Source organism: Camellia sinensis, chromosome 8 (assembly GCF_055761805.1).
Source record: "Camellia sinensis isolate YWXY chromosome 8, ASM5576180v1, whole genome shotgun sequence".
In the NCBI taxonomy this organism is placed as follows: Eukaryota; Viridiplantae; Streptophyta; class Magnoliopsida; order Ericales; family Theaceae; genus Camellia; species Camellia sinensis.
The window spans coordinates 130,988,778-131,009,002 of NC_138968.1; the positions used below are offsets into that span (position 1 = coordinate 130,988,778).

A 20,225-nucleotide genomic window follows, 5' to 3' on the forward strand; every position below is an offset into this window, starting at 1 on the left:
GCGCTCGATTCATGTATATGTTACAATCTTATTTATTTATTTATTGAAATAAATATCAAATGTTTTACATTTTCTGTAAGTTTGAAATTATTTATATTGTAAATGATTTTTTTTTTTTTGGTTTTTTTTTTTTGCAGGTGCAACCCTTTTGAGTACGTGATGATATCTTCACATATCGATATTAGAGTTTACAATCTTATTTATTTATTTATTTTTTTTTTGAAAAAATATTAAATCTTTTACATTTTCTGTAAGCTTGAAATTAATTATATTGTAAATGATTTTTTTTTTGTTTTTTTTTTTTTTCCAGGTGCAACCCTTTTGAGTAGGTGATGATATCTTCGCATATCGATATTAGAGATTACAATCTTATTTATTTATTTATTTTTTGGAAAAAAATATTAAATGTTTTACATTTTCTATAAGCTTGAAAATAATTATGTTGTAAATGATGATTTTTTTTCTTTATTGTTTCTTTTTGCAGATGCAAACCTTTTGAGTATGTGATATCTTCGCATATTGATATGAGAGCTTACTATTGATATCAAAACAAGCTACATTATATTTGTTTTTATTTTTTAATTTTTTAATTTCTATTGTCGATATTAAAAATTTGAGTTCTTGAATTTCAAAAATTATTAGTATTATTAGAGGTTATTTTATATATTTTTGTAAAGAATATTTGATTGACAATTATTACAAGATACATATATTATTCTTGGTATATGATTTTTTGAATGTGAATTTGGATGTGGATGTGGATATATTTTTTAAAATATTAATAATTTGTATAGGGAATATTTAATAAAATATGATTTTATAAAAAATAATTTTATTGCGACAATAATAAACCGTGGCTAATGTAATTCTCATTTCCTTATATTTTATTAGCGACGGGTTAACCTGTTGCATATACACATTAGTTCCAATCTTTTGCGACGGTTTCAATTGTCGCAAATAAATCTTTTGCAACTGTTTAAACTGTTGCCAATACGGTATTAACTTAATACTACTTTTTTGGCGACGTTTTAGACCGTCGCTAATAATACTTTTGCGACGGCAATCAACATCGTCACTAAAAATGCCATTTTCCCCCCATTTTTTGTGTCAGGCGAAATCGTCGCAAAAACTATTGATTAGCCGTCGCTACAAGAAAGCGACGGTTTGTAACCATCGCAAATACTTTTTGTCACGCCCCTTTCTGCCACCTCCCATATTCCGTCGCTGCTCCGTCGCAAAAAGTTTTTTATGACGATATATGGACCTTTTGCGACGTTTGAGACCGTCGCAAAAAGTCCGATTTTTAGTAGTGAGAGCAATGACTCCATTGAGCGGTTCCATCATTCGTGGGCACCATGCGCCTTTCACTCACGTGGTGGTGGTTGATCTGTTAGAGTTTAAGAGTCTTGGAGTAAGATCTTGGGGTCCAAGTCATGGACTAACCCACTTCGGAGCAGGGATGGGTGCTAGGGCTAGGCCCATGGCCTTGTCCACTTCGGAGTGGAGAAAGGGTCAAAGCTGAACACTTATCTCAGCCCATATCGAAGTGAGGAGAGGAGCTTGGGTTGGGCCCATGACCTTCCCCAGTTTGGAGTTAGGAATGAGCTAAGGCTGAACTCTTAGCTTGGCCCACCTTAGAGTGGGGGAAGGGATCCACTTTAGAGTGGGGACCTTCATCTAGCCAAGTTAGGTCTAATACAAATGGGCGTGATTAATTGCGCCCACTTCAGTAATACATATTATAAGTTAATTTGGTTGATGTTTGATTTAAGTTTAAATTATGTATAATAGAGGAAAGAGAGGCCAGAGAGCAAAATAATGAGGGCATTATGGTCATTTTACGAATTCTATTACCGGAATTAGTATTACATTTAGGTCCAATACCACGTGAGGGTTTTTTGCATATTGGGCCCAAACCACATGCAGGTATAATATTTTGGCCAACTTTTTATTTTTATTTTTATAATTGGTTCTTTATTAAGTTTTTTGTTGTAGATATTATTTTAAGAGCTAACCAAATGCCGGGAAACAAAAATAATAATTTTACATGAAAAATATTTACTTCGAAACAAACAAGAGGAGCCTTGGTGACAAAAAAAGAAAATAAATGGCTGAATAAAGAACTTCACAAAAAAAAAAATTTGTTTATTATGTATGAATTGTTACATAAGCATTTGAATTGAATGAATAAAGAATTTTCATGAACTTATAAATTTACAAAATAAAGAAGAAAAAAAAAAGAAAGAATTTGATCATGAAGAACTAACATATTTGGGGCTGAAGCAGAGTCCTAGTCCTAGTCCTAGTCCTAGTGGAACCTTCGATGCTTGCATTCGCGAGGAAGGCCTTGAGGAAACCTCTTCAAGTCAGTGCAGTAGTTGTAAATCATGTACTTGCGCTGTACCCATCGGAGTCTTTTTCGACCCATTGAGTCAAGTTGTTGAGTTTGCCATGCTTGATTTGATATTGAATTAGTAGATGTAGAAGAAGCATCATTGACATTGAAATTTCTGTAGCAAGCAGTGAAAGGAGCTGTAGTCCAGTCGGTCTTTATTCTTCCACCTTGTGTTGCCCAGTCATCGGCATTCCATAGGCTCGAGTACACCTTCATTCTCTGGCTATTGGGGAATGGAACACCCATCGCTTCATTGTTCTCGAATACCCTTATCGGACTATTATCCACCATGAAACTGGAACAACATACATAGTGTTAGAACTTAGAATAGAAATAGAAAAGTGATTAAAAATTAAGCGAGCTAGGAAGATTATTGAAAAAAAAAAAAAAAAGTACCAATACTTACATGATGCGTTGAGAGTTCCAAACGATTGAGTAAGTGTGGAAGGCTGTTGTGGGATCGAACCAAAGATGGAACTGTTGTTCGCGGTTCCCTTTCCCTTGGGCGTAAACATTGGTATGGACAGTGTATGGCTGTCCAGATACATTGCCTAAGAACTCGAAGTCAATCTCATCATGTGCTGCCCCTTGAGAAGATAACTGCAGTTCAAATGAGGATAATTAATGATGATGGTGAAGAAAAAAAAAAGAAATTGGATTATTGCAAAATTTGAATTTTGAAGTACATGGAAATCAATGAATCGACGAAGCGACATACATAATAAGTGGTGACAGTGCCAGCAGAGTTGCCAGGGACAAGCTTGAGTTGCATATCGACCCTTGCAAATAAGTAGTCCTTCTTGGATTGGAAACCGGCGCCAGAGGAGTTGTCAAGAGACAGAGTCAGAAGTTGGCCACCATTGAAAGTCTTAACGTGTTCATTGCCACCCCAATTGATGTCAATATCTTGGTTGAAGTTGCAAGGTGCTGCTGAGGCAGCCATTACACAACTCAGCATCAACATCACAGCCAAAACCATTGTTGAAGAAGCTGATCTTGAAGAACACATTTCTACTTGTAGATGTAAATGTATGTAGAGAGAGAGAGAGAGAGAGAGAGAGATTATTTTGTGATGATGGTTAAGGTTGGGTTGTGCAGGGTACATATATATAGTGTGATCCTGAGGCATCGCCGTTGATGAAGGAAGATGATGAAGCATCCGAGAGACAGAGAGAAAGAGGAACTGTTGGACCATGTACAGTTGGAAAAGTTGTATTAAGAGTTGGCAATGGCGTACTTATTGGGAGTGACTTCTCTCAAGTTCACGCGTGTTATGGTTCATAGATCAGAGATCTAAGTTGTTCATCTTATTTTATTATATTTATACATTAGTAGAAAAGTTAAATTGATTCGATATATATGGTTATATATTTTGATGGTAATTTTTTTTGCAAAAAAGAAAATTTATAATAAAAGTATTTTTAAAATAAGTAATTTATTTTTTATCAAACAAATATAGTTAAATTATAAAACAAATTTATTTATTTTTATTAATAATTTACAAGCATCATCAAATAAATAAAATAACCAGCTCAGATGGTGGAAATGTGGGCCCAACAGCAGCTCCTACCGTTATTTTAGTCAGCGAAGGACAGATAATGTATAACAGAACAAGTTTTGCGCGTGAGATTCGGCTTTTTTTAAAAGAACTTATTTCGTAATGCCTTCCCCTCAGTAGTACTCCATCGTCTATTTGTTTTGTTGAAAAAGACCGAATTACGCATCCAAGGTTACGAAGCAAAGAGTGCTAAAAACCTTTAAGACCTGAGGTTTGTGTTGCTTAGGTTAGCAAAAATGTTGGAGGTTCTAAAGTTTTACTAAAATTTTTACAAAATGTTTTACGTAAGTGTGGAACTCACACGAGACTCATATGGTATAAGTTACACACTTATACGAGACATTTAATAAAAATTTTGGTAAAATGTTTGAAATATTTAACATTACTCTTACTTTTAGATTAGAGTATGAAAAATGGCCACCACTCCTTGTATTTTGGGATATTGGGATTTGTATCATTTTGATTCATAACTTTTCAATTGTTATACATTTAACTATGAATTTTGTTCTAAACAAAGATAATCAAAGATGTTTTATTTACAAGCAGTCCATTTCAAGGGCAAAGTCATCATATAACTTATTTTGTGTTGGTTAACATGTATGTTGTTTGAAATGTAATGACCTTTTTTTTGATGAATAATGTTGAAATTTCTTGGTTATATAGTTTTGTTTGGTTTAGGTTGGTTTTCAGAATCTATTTTTAGAATTTTTTTTTAAGAAATTAAAAATTAAATTGGTGAAAAATATTAAAAACACATCATTTTTATATAATTTTATCTTTTGGAAAGGTCGAAATAATTTTTTTATATTCATTTTCGTTAAATTAGTTTTTATTTTTTCAAAAGTTAAATATGACAACAATTTTAATGTCATATTAAACAAATTCATTAAATTAAAAAATTCAAAACTAAAAATATTTCATATATTAAACATATCGATTATACAATATAAGCCTAATAATCACCAATTACATAATAACTATCCAAAAATATTTGTTAACAACAAATACAACCATCTAAAAAATATCAATAAAAATAACTACCAATTACATGATTGTTATCCAAACACATACTAAAAATTAATTTGATAAAAAAAATAATAAAAATATAAAAGATTTATTAGTTTTATATAATTTTATCTCTGGTGGGTAGAAATAATTTTTAAAAATTTAAATACAATTTTTTGACATTTATTTTTATCAAACTAGTTTATATTTTATCAAATTGACGATTTTGTCCTTAAAATTGAGTAATAATGTTTTCAATTATCCTTATTTAGAATGATATTCAAAATCTAAAATCAAATATATCGCAATTAGAAGATTAAGAATTAAAATAATATAAATTCTAAACTATAAAAACTATTTATGTAATTCGTCTAAAAAATATATATTAGTGGGTGGAACTATACAACAACCAAAAAAAAAAATGCTATCAGCAGAAAGTTAGGCATAAACAATTTTTTTTTTAATAGAAGAATTAGAGGTTTTATTAATGGGTTAGTTCATTTGGCCAATTTTTTTTTTTTTTTTATGTTTTATTAAAATATTAATGATTTTACATTTGAACTTTATTTTTTGGTGTATTTATGAGTATTTATTTCTTTTTGTTTGAGAGTTTCTTTGTATTATTTATGTGTTGAATTAATTTGTCTCTTGTAATAATTTGATCAAAATCTTATGTTTTATTAAAGAGAAAAGTTATGAATCATGAAAAAAATTTCATGAAAATGATCATGAAAGATTTGTGATCTTTGGATTACCTTGATTAGTGTGTGGTACTTTATTCTAAGTGTAATCCAAGGGTCACAAAACTTTCATGATTATTTTTATGAAAGACCTAGCATTGTTGTTTATTAAAATATTAGTGATTCGAATCTTTTCACTATCGTTTGAATCTTATTTTTGGTGTATTTATGAGAATTTATTTCTCCTATTTTGAGAGTTTCTTTGTATTATTTATGTGTTGTATTAATTAGTCTCTTATAACAATTTGATATTAATAGTTTTAATTGTATCAACTTTATCTCCTAATTTTCCAAACTGTATCAATTTAATCACATTGATAATGTCATTTTTGAAATTGAGCTACAATTAACTAGGCAAAATAGTTCATTTATTATTCTTAAAAACGGTTTGTTTGTTTGTTTGTTTGTTTGTTTTTTGTCTTTTTTTAATCGGTAAAAGAAAATTGGGTTAATTACAAAAAAAAAAAAAAAAAAGTTCTTAGAGTTTCACATGTTTTTCATTTTAAATTCTAGTGTTTCAATTTTGATAAATTAAACTTTAGAGTTCCATTTGTGTTTCAATGTGCCCCTGAAAACCAAGTTCAAAAATTTCAAAAACTTGTCTCTTTGTCGAGACACGGATAGAACTGTAGGGTTTAATTTGTCGAAATTGAAATATTAGGATTTAAAGTAAAAAATACGCAAAACCCTGGTTTTTATTTTTTTTTTACTTTTTATAATTAACCCAGGAAAATTTTATTAATGTAATAAACATGGTATAACAAGCAAAAACATGGGTCCCATAGCAAACACAGAAAATTAGAAGGCAAGCCAAACTAAAAGCACTTAAAAGAAAGAGAACAACACACAAAGCACAAGCAAGCAGAGGACAAAGAGAGCATTAGTAAAGTAAATGTCTTAAAAAGACTTCATTTTCTTAACCTCATGAATGTGAAACATGAAGCGTAATATTAGAGAGTTGAAAAATTTTATTAGAGTTTTTATATAGGTCTTACATTCATGTGAGACATTTGGTAGAATTTTTGATAAAATTTTTAAGATCTTTAACATTTTTGAAACATGAAATCATTGATCGAGAAGCCCCAAAACCTTGAGTTTGATATGGGGCGAAAGGCTGTCTACAACTTTACTTCGTCAATGAGCTTGTCCCAGCACACTTGGAGATGATTAAAGATTAAGTTATTCCTTCGGAGAAATTGAAACCATCAGGGCATGAATTGAAAATAAAAAACCAGTCAACTTAACTCTGTGTCTCCAACAAAGTGATTGGGAGGTTGATCTCTAATTTGAAATATCATTTTTCTTGGATTTGTCCATTTTTTTAATAGATATTATCAATTTAACTAAATTGACATATTGTAAAAAACTAAATGAAAAAATTGATACAGTTGAAATTATAGATACTAAAGTGACACAAAAAATAAATTATAGCAACCATAAGTTTAAGTTGTCCTTAAATTTATATTATTTGCAAGGAAAAACTATTGGTAATCCTTTTGTTTCACCTTTGCATCCAATATTTGGGCTTAAATTTTAAAATTTGTATCTATAATTTTAAATGTATTTATTTATTTAATTCAATTGTTAATGCTAAATATGTTTTTTATTTTTATTTTTTTATTTAATGAAAATGGTGTGCATGAGTAACGTGTTATCAAGGTAAAATCGAACATTCATATTTTCCTCAATCATTTGCCTCCTCTTTGACAACCAACCGTCACTACCACAACTGCAAGCCACACCACCATCAACCAACCACCTCCACAAAATCCTCCCACTACCACCTCCATCAACCTGAAACCCACTACCATCATCAACCAACCACTTTCATCTGCCAGTTGCATCATTCCCCTTTCTCTTTTGTCGCCTCCATTCTATTCCCAAGCCCCAAGTCCCATGACCTTCTCCTTTTTCTTTTCCTTTCCCTTTCCCTCTCCCTAAACTCCCCTCTTGCCTCCCTCCAATTTCCAATTGCTACTGTCATTGCTTTTCCCCTTCCCCTGGCCTCGATACCTCATTTTCCCCAAACCGTTACCTTCTTCCTTCTATTCTAAATATTTTTCTTATATATATACACACACTAACGGTTGGCACAAATAATGCATGTGCAAGTCAAATAAGTAAGAAAAGTTTGGATACTAATGCTATGTTTGATTAAAAGATTTGAGAAAAGATTTGGAAAGGAAAATGAAAAAGGTAAGTGAAATGGGAATAAAGTATACCTACATTTTACCTAGTTTCACACACCTTTTCTCTTTTCCTTTCCAAATTCCTTCCCAAATCCTCCAACCAAAAACAGCGTAAGTGAGTTGTTCACTTTATATAATACTATATATATAGATGAAGAATTTGGTGGTTATATTTAGTGAGTTCACTCACATTCACAATTTTCATTTAAATAAAAAAAAACACAACCATAACCAATAAATTAGCAATTGAACCAAATTAAAGCAAAATAAAAAATTGATACAAAGATGAAAAGTATGGACCACCAACATAATTTATTCTGTTTGTAAGACTGAACTAATATGGATAGTCAAAACATTAATAATTCCAATGTCTACAAATAATATTACTTGGGTTGGGAAATATATGATAACAATTCCCATATCTAATAGCTAATAGTAATTAACCAATGAGGCTAGTTCGATAAGCTAAAATTCCAACCCCCTATTCGAAGGTTTATACTGTGTTTGGTTGAAGGATTTGGAAAGGAAAATAAAAAAGATAGGTGAAATGTGAATAAAACATGCTTATATTTCACCTAGTTTTACATACCTTTTCTCTTTCCCTTTTCAAATCCCTCATCAAATTTCCCAACCAAACACAGCATAATGGTTCAAATTTTCGAATCTGCGTATGGCTCTTATTAGTTTCTTTGCTAATAGTAATTGGAAAAGAAAATGCCATAAAGGAGTACATTTTGTGTGAAAACATGTCTTTTTAAGATAAATATAGATGTCAAATTAGAGATTGCATACTTTCAATTTTTCTTCCCCCTTGTTGTTGGGAAAACTCAGGTTTGTTGTTTTGGTGTCTTTAATGCTGTTAGGGGTTTTGGGAGGGTTTTAGAAAGGGAAAAGGAAAAGGTGTGTGAAACTAGGTGAAATGTAAGTATATTTTATTCACGTTTCACCTAACATTTTCCTTTTCTTTCCAAATCCCCCAATCAAATACAACGTAATTAGGTTAGTTTTTATTCTTACATTTGGTGACAAACTAGAAAATAAAGGACTGAATAAATTACTTAAAAAATTTTGTTTATTATGAATGAATTGTTACATACGCATTTGAATTGAATGAATAAAGAATTTTCATGAACTTACAAATTTACAAATCAAGAAGAACAAAAAAAAAGAAGAAAGAATTGAATTGATCATGAAGAACACACATGCTCCTAGAGGAACCTCGAACGCTTGCATTCGCGGGGAAGACCTTGAGGAAACCTTTTGAAGTCAGTGTAGTAGTTGTAAATCATGTACTTGCTCTGCACCCATCGGAGTCTTTTCCGAGCCATGATGTCAAGTTGTTGAGTTTGCCATGCCTGGTTTGATACTGAATTGGTAGATGTAGAAGAAGCATCATTGACATTGAAATTTCTGTAGCAGGCAATGAAAGGAGCTTTAGTCCAGTCAGTATTTACTCTCCCACCTTGTGTTGCCCAGTCATCGGCATTCCATAGGCTTGAGTACACCTTCATTCTCTGGCTATCGGGGAATGAAACACCCATCACTTCATTGTTCTCAAATACCCTTATTGGACTATTATCCACCATGAAACTGAATAAACCAAAAAAAAAAAAAAACAATGCCTAATTAGTACCCATTGAGAAATTGTTCCAAGTGGGAGATAGAAGTTTTGAAAATTAAGGAAGCTGAGAAGATTATTAAGAAAAAAATGTGTGTATTGTTATATACTTACATGATGCGTTGAGCGCTCCAAACGATTGAGTAGGTGTGGAAAGCTGAAGTGGGATCGAACCAGAGACGGAACTGTTGTTCGCGGTTCCCTTTCCCTTTGGCGCAGACATTGGTATGGACAGTGTATGGCTGTCCAGATACATTGCCTAAGAACTCGAAGTCAATCTCATCATGTGCTGGTCCTTGAGAAGATAACTGCAATTTAAATTAGGAAAATTAATGATGATAGTGAAGATTAAAAGGAAAATTTGAAATTTGAAGGAGATGGAAATCAATGTATCGATGAAGCGACATACATAACAAGTGGTGACAGTGCCAGCAGAGTTGCCAGGGACAAGGTTGAGTTGCATGTCGACCCTGGCAAATAAGTAGTCCTTCTTGGATTGGAAACCGGCGCCAGAGGAGTTGTCAAGAGACAGAGTCAGAAGTTGGCCACCATTAAAAGTCTTGACGTATTCATTGCCACTCCAATTTGTTAACATATAATATACATCCCACTATACACCCCACTAACATGTATAGCTGTGAAGGGCCTTGTAGCGGTAAAGGCCACACTTTCACTTTAGCTTTAGCATATCTCAATGTAATTAGCCTATGCATCCGATTCCATTTGTCTCCTTCTCCTCTCTATAAAGAGAGGGAGCTCACTCTCTTGTATGTACTGAAATAAAATATAACAACACCAATTCTTCAATTCAGTCTCGCTCTATTCTCTCCCTCCTTACCAATCTTTCATGGTATCAGAGCACAAAAATACAATTCTGGCATCCCTCAATTTTGGTGCTTAGTTCCGTACACAGTGGACTACACCAAACAGCTCGGAATCTCTTTACGATTCCAACGGCACCAAGCCCATCACCAGAAAATCTCTCACGCGCTCTCACGCGCCGCTCCTTTGCTCGGCGCGTCTCTGCTTCCGTTGCCACGCTCACACGCGCTGCCACGCGCCTTCCACCCTGCCCTGTCGTGCGCCGCGCCTGCTACCGTGCACCCGCGTGCGCCGTTCGTCTACCGTGAGCCGTGCGTGCGCCGTTCCGCTATTGTGCACCCGCGTGCACCATTCTGCTACCATACGCCGCCAGCACCCTCTGCTACCGTGCGCCGCACGCCCTCCCTGCTAACGTGCGCCGCTGACATCATTTTCCACCCTGCTGACATCATCTCTACACAGCCCACCTTTCCTAGCTATTTTCGACCTTCCAGACTCACTGGTACACTCTGTTTTACCTAATTTTGCTCCTACAGGTCTATCCCTATCTATTTAGCCTTACTCCACTATTATTATGGATCGTCCTGATGCCTCCCATCCCATTTCCGTTATTTTTGATGGTTCCAACTATGTTCTATGGGCCCAAGCCATGTCTTCCTTCCTCAAAGGAAAGAAGCTCTGGCGAATTATCACCGGGGGCATGACCCAACCGGTCAAGGACACTGCTGAAACCACTGTTTCTCCTGCTCCTCCTACCTATGAAGATCGCCTTGAGGAATGGGACAGTAAGAATTACCAAATCATTACCTGGTTTCGAAATACTTATGTTACCTCTATCAGTCTTCAGTTTGGTCGCTTTCAGCTTGACTCTGTCACTACTCTTGCAAAAGACATCTGGGATTTTTTGAAAGAACGATACCAGACTACTGGTCTTGCTCATCAATATCAACTTCAGAGCCAACTTCATCGGATGCGCCAAGAATCTAGTCAGTCCATCAATGACTTCCTTTCTCAAATGTACTCCGTTTGGGACCAGCTTGCTCTTTCCGAACCGACTTGGCCTCACCGAGAAGATGTTGTTTTATTTACTGCTTATCGTAATCAGCAAAGGTTGGTGCACTTTCTCATGGCTCTCACTTCATCTTTTGAGCCCGTACGTGCCTCTCTTCTTCATCGCCATCCCTTGCCCACTTTGGAACAAGCTATTTCTGAGTTGCTATCAGAAGAGACTCGTCTTGGTACTCTCCAAACTCATCATGTGGACTCTGTTCTTGCCACTCCCCCGTACCGGCCATCATTCACCCAGCGGACCACTGCTTGCCTCTACTGTCAGAATCGGGGCCTTCCTTCCACACATCTCCTGGTCAATTGCTCGGTCAGAACCTGCCGATATTGCAACAAACTTAGTCCTGGTCATTTGCAACAGGATTGTTTTCGCCATCCATCCCGCTCATCCTCCAACAGCCACTCTTCTCGCGGTGGTTCTTCTCGGGGGAGCTTTCATCGTTCCAGGAATCAATCTCATTCTGGGAATCAGTCTCCTTACACCGCCACTGCTGCTGCTGCCGCTGAGGGTTTTTCTGAGTCTCCGGCTCCGTCTACCTCTCTCTTTTCTCCAACGGATGTCGAGGCCATGTTCAAACACCTTCTCTCCCCTTTTGGTACACCTCCTCCTACTGCTTTGTCTGTAATTCCAGGTAACTCTTCTTGGTATTTTGATTCTGCCTGTTGTAATCATATGACCTCCAATTCAACTATATTTTCTTCCATCTCTTCATCTCCTCATATTCCCTCAATTCAAACTGCTTATGGTTCTCTCATGACTGTCCGTCATCTTGGTACTGTTTCCACATCTTCCTTAACTTTACCTCAAGTTTATCATATCCCTGCTCTCACTTTAAACCTTATCTCTATTGGTCAATTATGTGAACTTGGTCTAACTGTCACCTTTTCTGCTACTCATTGTTTGGTGCAGGACCCTCAGACGAGGCAGACTATTGGGATCGGCCGTAAGCACGGATGTCTCTATGAGCTCATTCACTTCATGTTCCTGCCTCTCCTCAGATCGCTGCTCCTGCATCTGCTTCCTTATTATCTCCTTTTCATCTTTGGCATTGTCGCTTAGGACATATTTCTATTACTCGCTTAAAGTCTTTGGTTTCTAGTGGACAATTGGGTCATGTAATTCCAGATACTTTCGATTGTATACCCTGTCAACTTGCCAAACAACCTGCTTTATCATTCAATAAAAGTACTTCTGTTTCCTGTGCACCTTTTGATCTTATACATTCGGATATTTGGGGCCCTTCCCCTACCACTACTATGGGGGATCTCGTTATTTTGTTGTTTTCATTGATGATTTTTCACGGTTTACTTGGATTTTTCTCATGAAAACTCGGTCTGACCTCAAAACCCTTTATTATCGATTTGCCCAAATGATCCACACCCAATTTTCCAAAACCATCAAACTTTTTCGCTCCGACAATGCTATGGAATATCGGGATTCAGATTTCCTTTCTTTTCTTCAGAGTCATGGTACACTGCCTCATCGTTCCTGTGCTGGCACGTCCCAGCAAAATAGCCGTGGTGAACGGAAACATAGGCATATTCTTGACACTACTCGCGCTCTCCTTCTCTCTTCTTCCTGCCCTGAAAACTTTTGGGGGGAAGCTGCCCTCACTGCTGTCTACACTATCAATTGTGCTCCTTCCCCTGTCATCCATAATCAAACTCCCTTTGAACGTCTGCATGGCACTTCCCCTCCCTATGCTAATCTTCGGGTTTTTGGCTCTGCCTGCTTTGTTCTCCTTCAATCTCATGAACGCACCAAGCTTGAACCGCGTTCTCGTCTTTGTTGCTTTCTTGGGTATGGAATTGAACATAAAAGTTTTCGCTGTTGGGACCCTCTCTCTAAACGTCTTCGTATCTCCCACCATGTCATTTTTTGGGAGCACCAAATGTTTTCCTCCCTATCCTCCTTTCACTTACCTGCACTTTCCACTAATGTACTGTTTACTAATCCTTCCATCGATCTCTTCTCTGCTGATTTTGATACAGGTCCCTCCTTCATTGAGACGCCCTTGCTCACTTCTGCTCCCGACCAGACTGCTCTCCCTGACGGTCCACCTCTCTCTGCACCACCTTTTTCTCCACCGGTTCTTCCTCCCACCGATCCTCCTACGGGTCGAACACACCAGGTAACTCAACCTCCTATCCACCTTCGTGATTATATTGTTGGGTCTGCTGCCTTTTCTACTTATGAACTTATCTCCTATCGTGAGGCTTGTACTAATCCTCTTTGGCAGCAAGCTATGACTGATGAACTTCAGGCTTTGGACAAAACTCATACTTGGGATCTTGTTGACCTTCCTCCTGGCAAAACTGCGATTGGCTGCAAATGGGTTTACAAAATCAAGACTCATTCTGATGGCTCTATTGAACGCTACAAAGCTCGTCTTGTTGCCAAGGGTTTCAACCAGGAATATGGGATTGATTATGAGGAAACCTTCTCCCCTGTTGCTCGGCTTACCTCTGTTCGCAGTTTACTGGCTGTTGCTGCTGCTCGCCACTGGGAGCTTTTTCAAATGGATGTCAAAAATGCCTTCCTCAATGGTAATCTTCTTGAGGAGGTCTACATGCAACCTCCACCTGGGTCTACTTTTCCCCCTCATAAGGTTTGCAAACTACAGCGTGCCCTCTATGACCTCAAGCAAGCACCCCGCGCCTGGTTTTCTAAGTTCAGTTCTACCATTCATGACTTCGGGTTCACCTCTAGCTCCTATGACTCTGCTCTTTTTATACGGACTACTCCTCATGGTACCACTCTTCTCCTTTTGTATGTGGATGATATGATTATCACTGGTAATGATGCAGCTGGTATTCTCCACCTCAAACGTTTTCTTCACCGTCAGTTTGAGATGAAGGACCTTGGTACTCTCAACTACTTTTTAGGCCTTGAAGTCTCTCATGACTCTACTGGCTCTTATTTATCTCAGGCCAAATATGCATCCGAACTTCTGGCTCGTGCTGGTCTTACTGATTGCAAAACTACATCTACTCCAGTTGATCCTCAGATTCGTCTCACTCCTCTCGATGGGGCTCTCCTTCCTGATGCTACTCTTTATCGTCAGCTCGTCGATAGTCTTGTCTATCTCACAGTGACTCGTCCTAACATTGCCTATGCTGTTCACATTGTTAGTCAGTATATGTCGGCTCCTCGCACTCCCTACTATACTGCTCTACTCCACATCCTTCGATAAATCAAAGGCACCCTGTTCCATGGCCTTCACTACTCTGCTTCCTTATCTCTTGAACTGCGTGCCTTCTCTGATGCTGATTGGGTTGGGGATCCTACGGATCGACGCTCCACCACGGGATTTTGTTTCTTCTTAGGGGATTCTCTTCTTACTTGGCATAGCAAAAAACAATCCCTCACTGCCCGTTCTAGCACCGAAGCTGAATACCGAGCCCTTGCTGATACTACTCAGGAACTTCTCTGGCTTCGTTGGCTCCTCACTCATATGGGTATTTCCTCTTCTGGCGCTACCTCTCTTTATTGTGACAATCAGAGTGCCATTCAGATTGCTCACAATGATGTTTTTCATGATCGCACCAAGCATATTGAGATTGATTGTCATTTCATTTGACAGCATGTTATACGTGGTACTGTTCATCTTCTCCCCATTGCTTCTGCCGATCAACCTACTGATATTTTCACCAAGGCTCATCCTCCTGGGCGCTTCCGTGATCTTGTTTCCAAACTCAACTTGGTCGATGTCTACTCTCCTTGAGTTTGCGGGGGGCTGTTAACATATAATATACATCCCACTATACACCCCACTAACATGTATAGCTGTAAAGGGCCTTGTAGCTGTAAAGGCCACACTTTCACTTTAGCTTTAGCATATCTCAATGTAATTAGCCTATGCATCCGATTCCATTTGTCTCCTTCTCCTCTCAATAAAGAGAGGGAGCTCACTCTCTTGTATGTACTGAAATATAATATAACAACACCAATTCTTCAATTCAGTCTTGCTCTATTCTCTCCCTCCTTACCAATCTTTCACAATTGATGTCAATATCTTGGTTGAAGTTGCAAGGTACTGCTGAGGCAGCCATTACACAACTCAGCATCAACATCACAGCCAAAACCATTGTTGAAGAGCACATTTCTACTTTGTAGATGTAGATGTATGGAGAGAGAGAGAGAGAGATTATTTTGTGATGATGGTTAAGGTTGGGTTGTGAATGGTACATATATATAGTGTGATCCTAAGGCATCGCCGTTGATGAAGGAAGATGAAGCATCCGAGAGACAGAGAGAGAGAGGGACTGCTAGACCATGTACAGTTAGTAAAGTTGCAGTAAGAGTTGGCAATGGCGTACGTATTGGGAGTGACTTCTCGAATTCACGGGTGTTATGGTTCATGGAGTACAGACTGTATGGCCCAAGTCGTTGATTTTATTTAATTATGCCTATTCATCAATAAAAATATTAAGAATAATGATATATATACTAATTAGTGTATTAATTAGTGTAGCAATTAATGTGACATAATTTAAGAGATTTTTAGTATTTGTAATTTGTATAATGAGAGGGGTCTATAATAATATTAGAACTAATATTGGTACACTAGTTAGTATACTAATTGGTACATTTAGAACTATCAAAATGTTAAATTGATCCAATAAATATTATCATATATTTTGATGATAATTTTTTGACCTAAGTAAAATAATTCATTTATTTTTTAATAAAAAAATACAATTAAATTATAAAATAAATTTATTTATTTTTATTAATAATTTACAAGCATCATCAAAGAAATAAAATAACCAGCTAATATGGTGGAAATGTTGGCGGTGGTGGCTCCCAACAGCAGCTCCAACCGTTATTTTAGTCAGCAAAAGACAGATAATAATGTATGACAGAACAAGTTTTGCGAGTGAAATGTGGCTTTTTTTAAAAGAACTTATTTAAGCCTTCCCCTCAGTAGTGCATCGTCTATTTGTTTTGTTAAAAAGGACCGAATTACACATCCAAGTTACGAAGCAAAGAGTCCTAGAATTTAAGTGGAGGTTGACTTAACTTAAGATCTCAGGTTAGATTTTATGTGGAGGTTGACTTGACTAAATCTTTAAGGTCTGAGGTTTATGTTGCTGATTAGGTTAGCAAAAATGTTAGAGATTTTAAATGTTTTACTAAAAATTTTATTAAATGTCTTATATGAGTGTAGGATTTATATGTGACTTACATGATATGAGTTTTACATTCATGTTAAGATATTTGGAAAAAATTTTGATAAAATTTTTGAAATCTCTAACAATACTCTTAGCCCCGTTTATTTAGAGAGTTAGAGGGGGGATTGGGATTAGTAGTGGTAGTGAAGTGAGACTCACTAATATTATGTTTGTTTTAAGAGATGGAGAAGAGATTGATAGTGAGCTCCGGATTAGGATGGGTCTCCCTAAGGGGATTCGGATGGGCCTCAAGGACTTGGTATTAGAAAAATAGTCTAGCGGACTAGAAATTTTTTATTTTTATTTATTTTTTATTTTATTTTTTATATGTTGGGCATTTTTTTTTAAACGTTAATGTTTAGTTTTTTGTATTTTTCTTAAGTAAAAATCATTATTTTATTTGTTTTATTTTTTTCTGAAATTTTTTTATTTTATTTTTATTTTTTAAATTTTTTTTACATGTTGGGCATTTTTTTAAAAATATTAATATTTAATGTTTTTGTATTTTTTTATTTGTTTTATTATTTTATATTTATTTTATATAAAAATAATTTAACAATCCTTACACTAACAATTATCATCAAAACAAACACAATTTTAATTAATGCCCCCCACTATTAATCCCCTCATTATCAATCTCTTCCATTCTACCTCTGAAAATAAACGGGGCCTTAGATTAGAGTATGAAAAATGGCCAACAGTCCTTATATTTTGGAATTTATATCATTTTGATTCCTAACCTTTCAATTGTGATACATTTGATTATGAATTTTAAATTTTGTTCCAAACAAGGATAATTAAAGATGTTTTATTTGCAAATGGTCTATTTCAAGGGTAAGGTCGTTATATAACTTATTTTGTATTGATTAACTTGTATGTTATTTGAAATGTAATGACATTTTTTTTAATGAATAATGTTGAAATTTTCTTGGTTATAAAGTTCTGTTTGGTTTTCAAAATCTATTTTAGAATTTTTTTCAAAAAAACTAAAAATTAAATTGGTGAAAAAAAATTAAAAACACATCATTTTCATATAATTTTATCTTTTGGAATGGTAGAAATAATTTTTATATTCATTTTCGTTTAATTAGTTTTTATTTTTTCAAAAGTCAAATATAACGACAATTTTAATATCGTTATTAAATCAATTCATTAAATTAAAAAATTCAAAACTAAAAATATTTCATATATTAAACATATCGATTACACGTTATAAGCTTAATAATCATCCATTACATGATAACCATAAAAAAATATCCAAAAATATTTGTTAACAACAAATACAATTATCTAAAAAAATATCAATAAAAGCAACCACATATCACATGATTGTTATCCAAACCCCCACTAAAAATTAAATTGTTAAAAAAATAAAAATATAAAAGATTTATCAATTTTATATAATTTTATATTTAGTGATAGAAATAAATTTTAAAAATTCAAATATAATTTTTGACGTTCATTTTTGTCAAACTAGTTTATATTTTATCAAATTCTTTGTCCTTAAAATTGAGCAACAATGTCTTCAATTGTTCTTATTTAGAACGAGCTTCAAAATTTAAGACCAAATGTATCGTAATTAGAAGATTAAGGGTTCGTTTGGAAAGTGGATTGACTTTTTAGTTTTTTGGCTTTTTTGGGCTATTTTATCCTAGGGTTAAAAAGCTTGGTTTGGGAAGTGCTTTTAGTTTTTTTGGTTTTTTTGACTTTTTTGTGAAAGAAAAAATGTAATAATTATGGGTTAGATGTGATATTTTGTCTGATTAAACTAAAAAATCTATTTTATTTTTTTTTTAAATATTTTAACCAAAAAAATCCCAAACCCTACTTGCCAAACGAGCACTGAAAACTAAAATGACACAAATTTCGATTGTTAATATAATTCGCCGTTAAAAAATATTAATGGGTGCAACGAGACAACCAAAAAAAAAAAAAAAATGCTATCAGCAAGAAAGTTAGGCACAAACAATTTTTTTTTTTTTTTCCTCCTTCTTCTTTATAATAGAAGAATTAGAGGTTTTACTTAATGGGTTAGTTCATTAGGCCAAAATTTTTATGTTTTATTAAAATATTAATGATTTTACTTTTGAATTTTATTTTTTGGTGTATTTATGAGTATTTATTTCTTTTTGTTTGAGAGTTTCTTTGTGTTAAATTAATTTGTCTCTTATAACAATTGACTAATTTTATATGCACTAATTAGTGCACTAATTAATATACCAATTGATGACATGACATAATTTAAGATGATTTTGATATTTGTAATTTGTATAATGAAAAAAAAGTCAATATTAATATCATGAGTAATGTTGGTACACTAGTTAATATACTAATTAGTGCATACAACACTACTCATAACAATTTGATCAAAATATTTATGTTTTGTTAAAATATTAGTGATTCGAATTTTTTCACTTACATTTGAATCTTATTTTTGGGTGTATTTATGAGTATTTATTTCTTCTATTTTGATTTCTTTGTATTATTTATGTATTGCATTTATTAGTCTCTTATAACAATTTGATATTTATAGTTTTAATTGTATCAACTTTATCTTCAAATTTTCCAAACTCTATCAATTTAATCACATTGATAATATCATTTTTGAAATTGAACTACAATTAACTAGGCAAAATAGTTCAGTTATTATTCTTAAAAATGATTTTTTTTTTCTTTTTGTCTTTTTCCAATCGGTAAAAGAAAATTGGGTTAATTACAAAAAAAAAAAAAAAAAAAAAAAAAAAAAAAAAAAACTTAGGGTTTTACGTGTTTTTCACTTTAAATTCTAGTGTTTCAATTTCGGCAAATTAAACCTGAAGTTCCATCCGTGCTTCAATATGCCCCCAAAAACCATCTTCGAATATTTCAAAAACTTATCTCTTTATTAAAACACGTATGGAACTATAGGGTATAATTTGTCGAATTGATATAGTGGGGTTTAAAATGAAAAACACATGAAACCCTAGTTTTTATTTTTATTTTTATAATTAACCCAAGAAAATTTTATTAATGTAATAAACATGGTACAAGAAGCAAAAACAAGAGCAGTCCCATAGCAAACACAGTAAATTAGAAGGCAAGCCAAACTAAAAGCACTTAAAAGAAAGAGAACAACACACAAAGCACTAGCAAGCAGATGACAAACAAAGCATTAGTAAGCTAAATGCCTTAAAAAGAATTTTCCTAACCTTATGAATGTGAAAAATGAAATCATTGATCGAGAAGCACCAAAACCTTGAGTTTGATTTGGGCCAAAAGGCTGTCTACAACTTCACTTCGTCGATGAGCTTGTCCCAGCACACTTGGAGATAATTAAAGATTAAGTTATTCCTTCGGAGAAATTGAAACCATCAGGGCAAGAATTGAAAATAAAAAACCAGTCAACTTAACTCTGTTTCTTCAATAAAGTGATTGGGAGGTTTATCTCTAATTTGAAATATCATTTTTCTTTGATTTATGTCCAGTTTTTTAATAGATATTATTAATTTAACTAAATTAACATACCGTGAAAAACTAAATAGAAAAATTGATACAATTGAAATTATAGATACTAAATTGACACAAAAAATAAATTATAGCAACCATGGGTTTAAATTGCCCTTAAATTTATTTTATTCTTACATTTGGTGACAAACCAGAAAATAAACGACTGAATAAA

At 34.3% G+C, this 20,225-nt stretch overlaps 2 protein-coding genes across 2 annotated transcripts; both read right to left on the reverse strand.

Annotated features, from left to right (window-relative positions):
• Positions 1-2,127: 2,127 nt before the first annotated feature.
• On the reverse strand, positions 2,128-3,601 carry LOC114286862 (xyloglucan endotransglucosylase protein 1-like). Its single transcript, XM_082883484.1, has 3 exons — positions 3,114-3,601; positions 2,802-2,995; positions 2,128-2,690 (listed from the first exon to the last, which is right to left on the reverse strand). Exons 1-3 carry the CDS (start codon positions 3,588-3,590, stop codon positions 2,309-2,311), a joined length of 1,053 nt encoding a protein of 350 aa, XP_082739610.1. The 5' UTR covers positions 3,591-3,601; the 3' UTR covers positions 2,128-2,308.
• Positions 3,602-8,941: 5,340 nt separating this feature from the next.
• LOC114286863 (xyloglucan endotransglucosylase protein 1-like) lies at positions 8,942-10,841 on the reverse strand. Its single transcript, XM_082883487.1, has 3 exons — positions 9,915-10,841; positions 9,620-9,813; positions 8,942-9,477 (listed from the first exon to the last, which is right to left on the reverse strand). Exons 1-3 carry the CDS (start codon positions 10,098-10,100, stop codon positions 9,096-9,098), a joined length of 762 nt encoding a protein of 253 aa, XP_082739613.1. The 5' UTR covers positions 10,101-10,841; the 3' UTR covers positions 8,942-9,095.
• Positions 10,842-20,225: the final 9,384 nt, after the last annotated feature.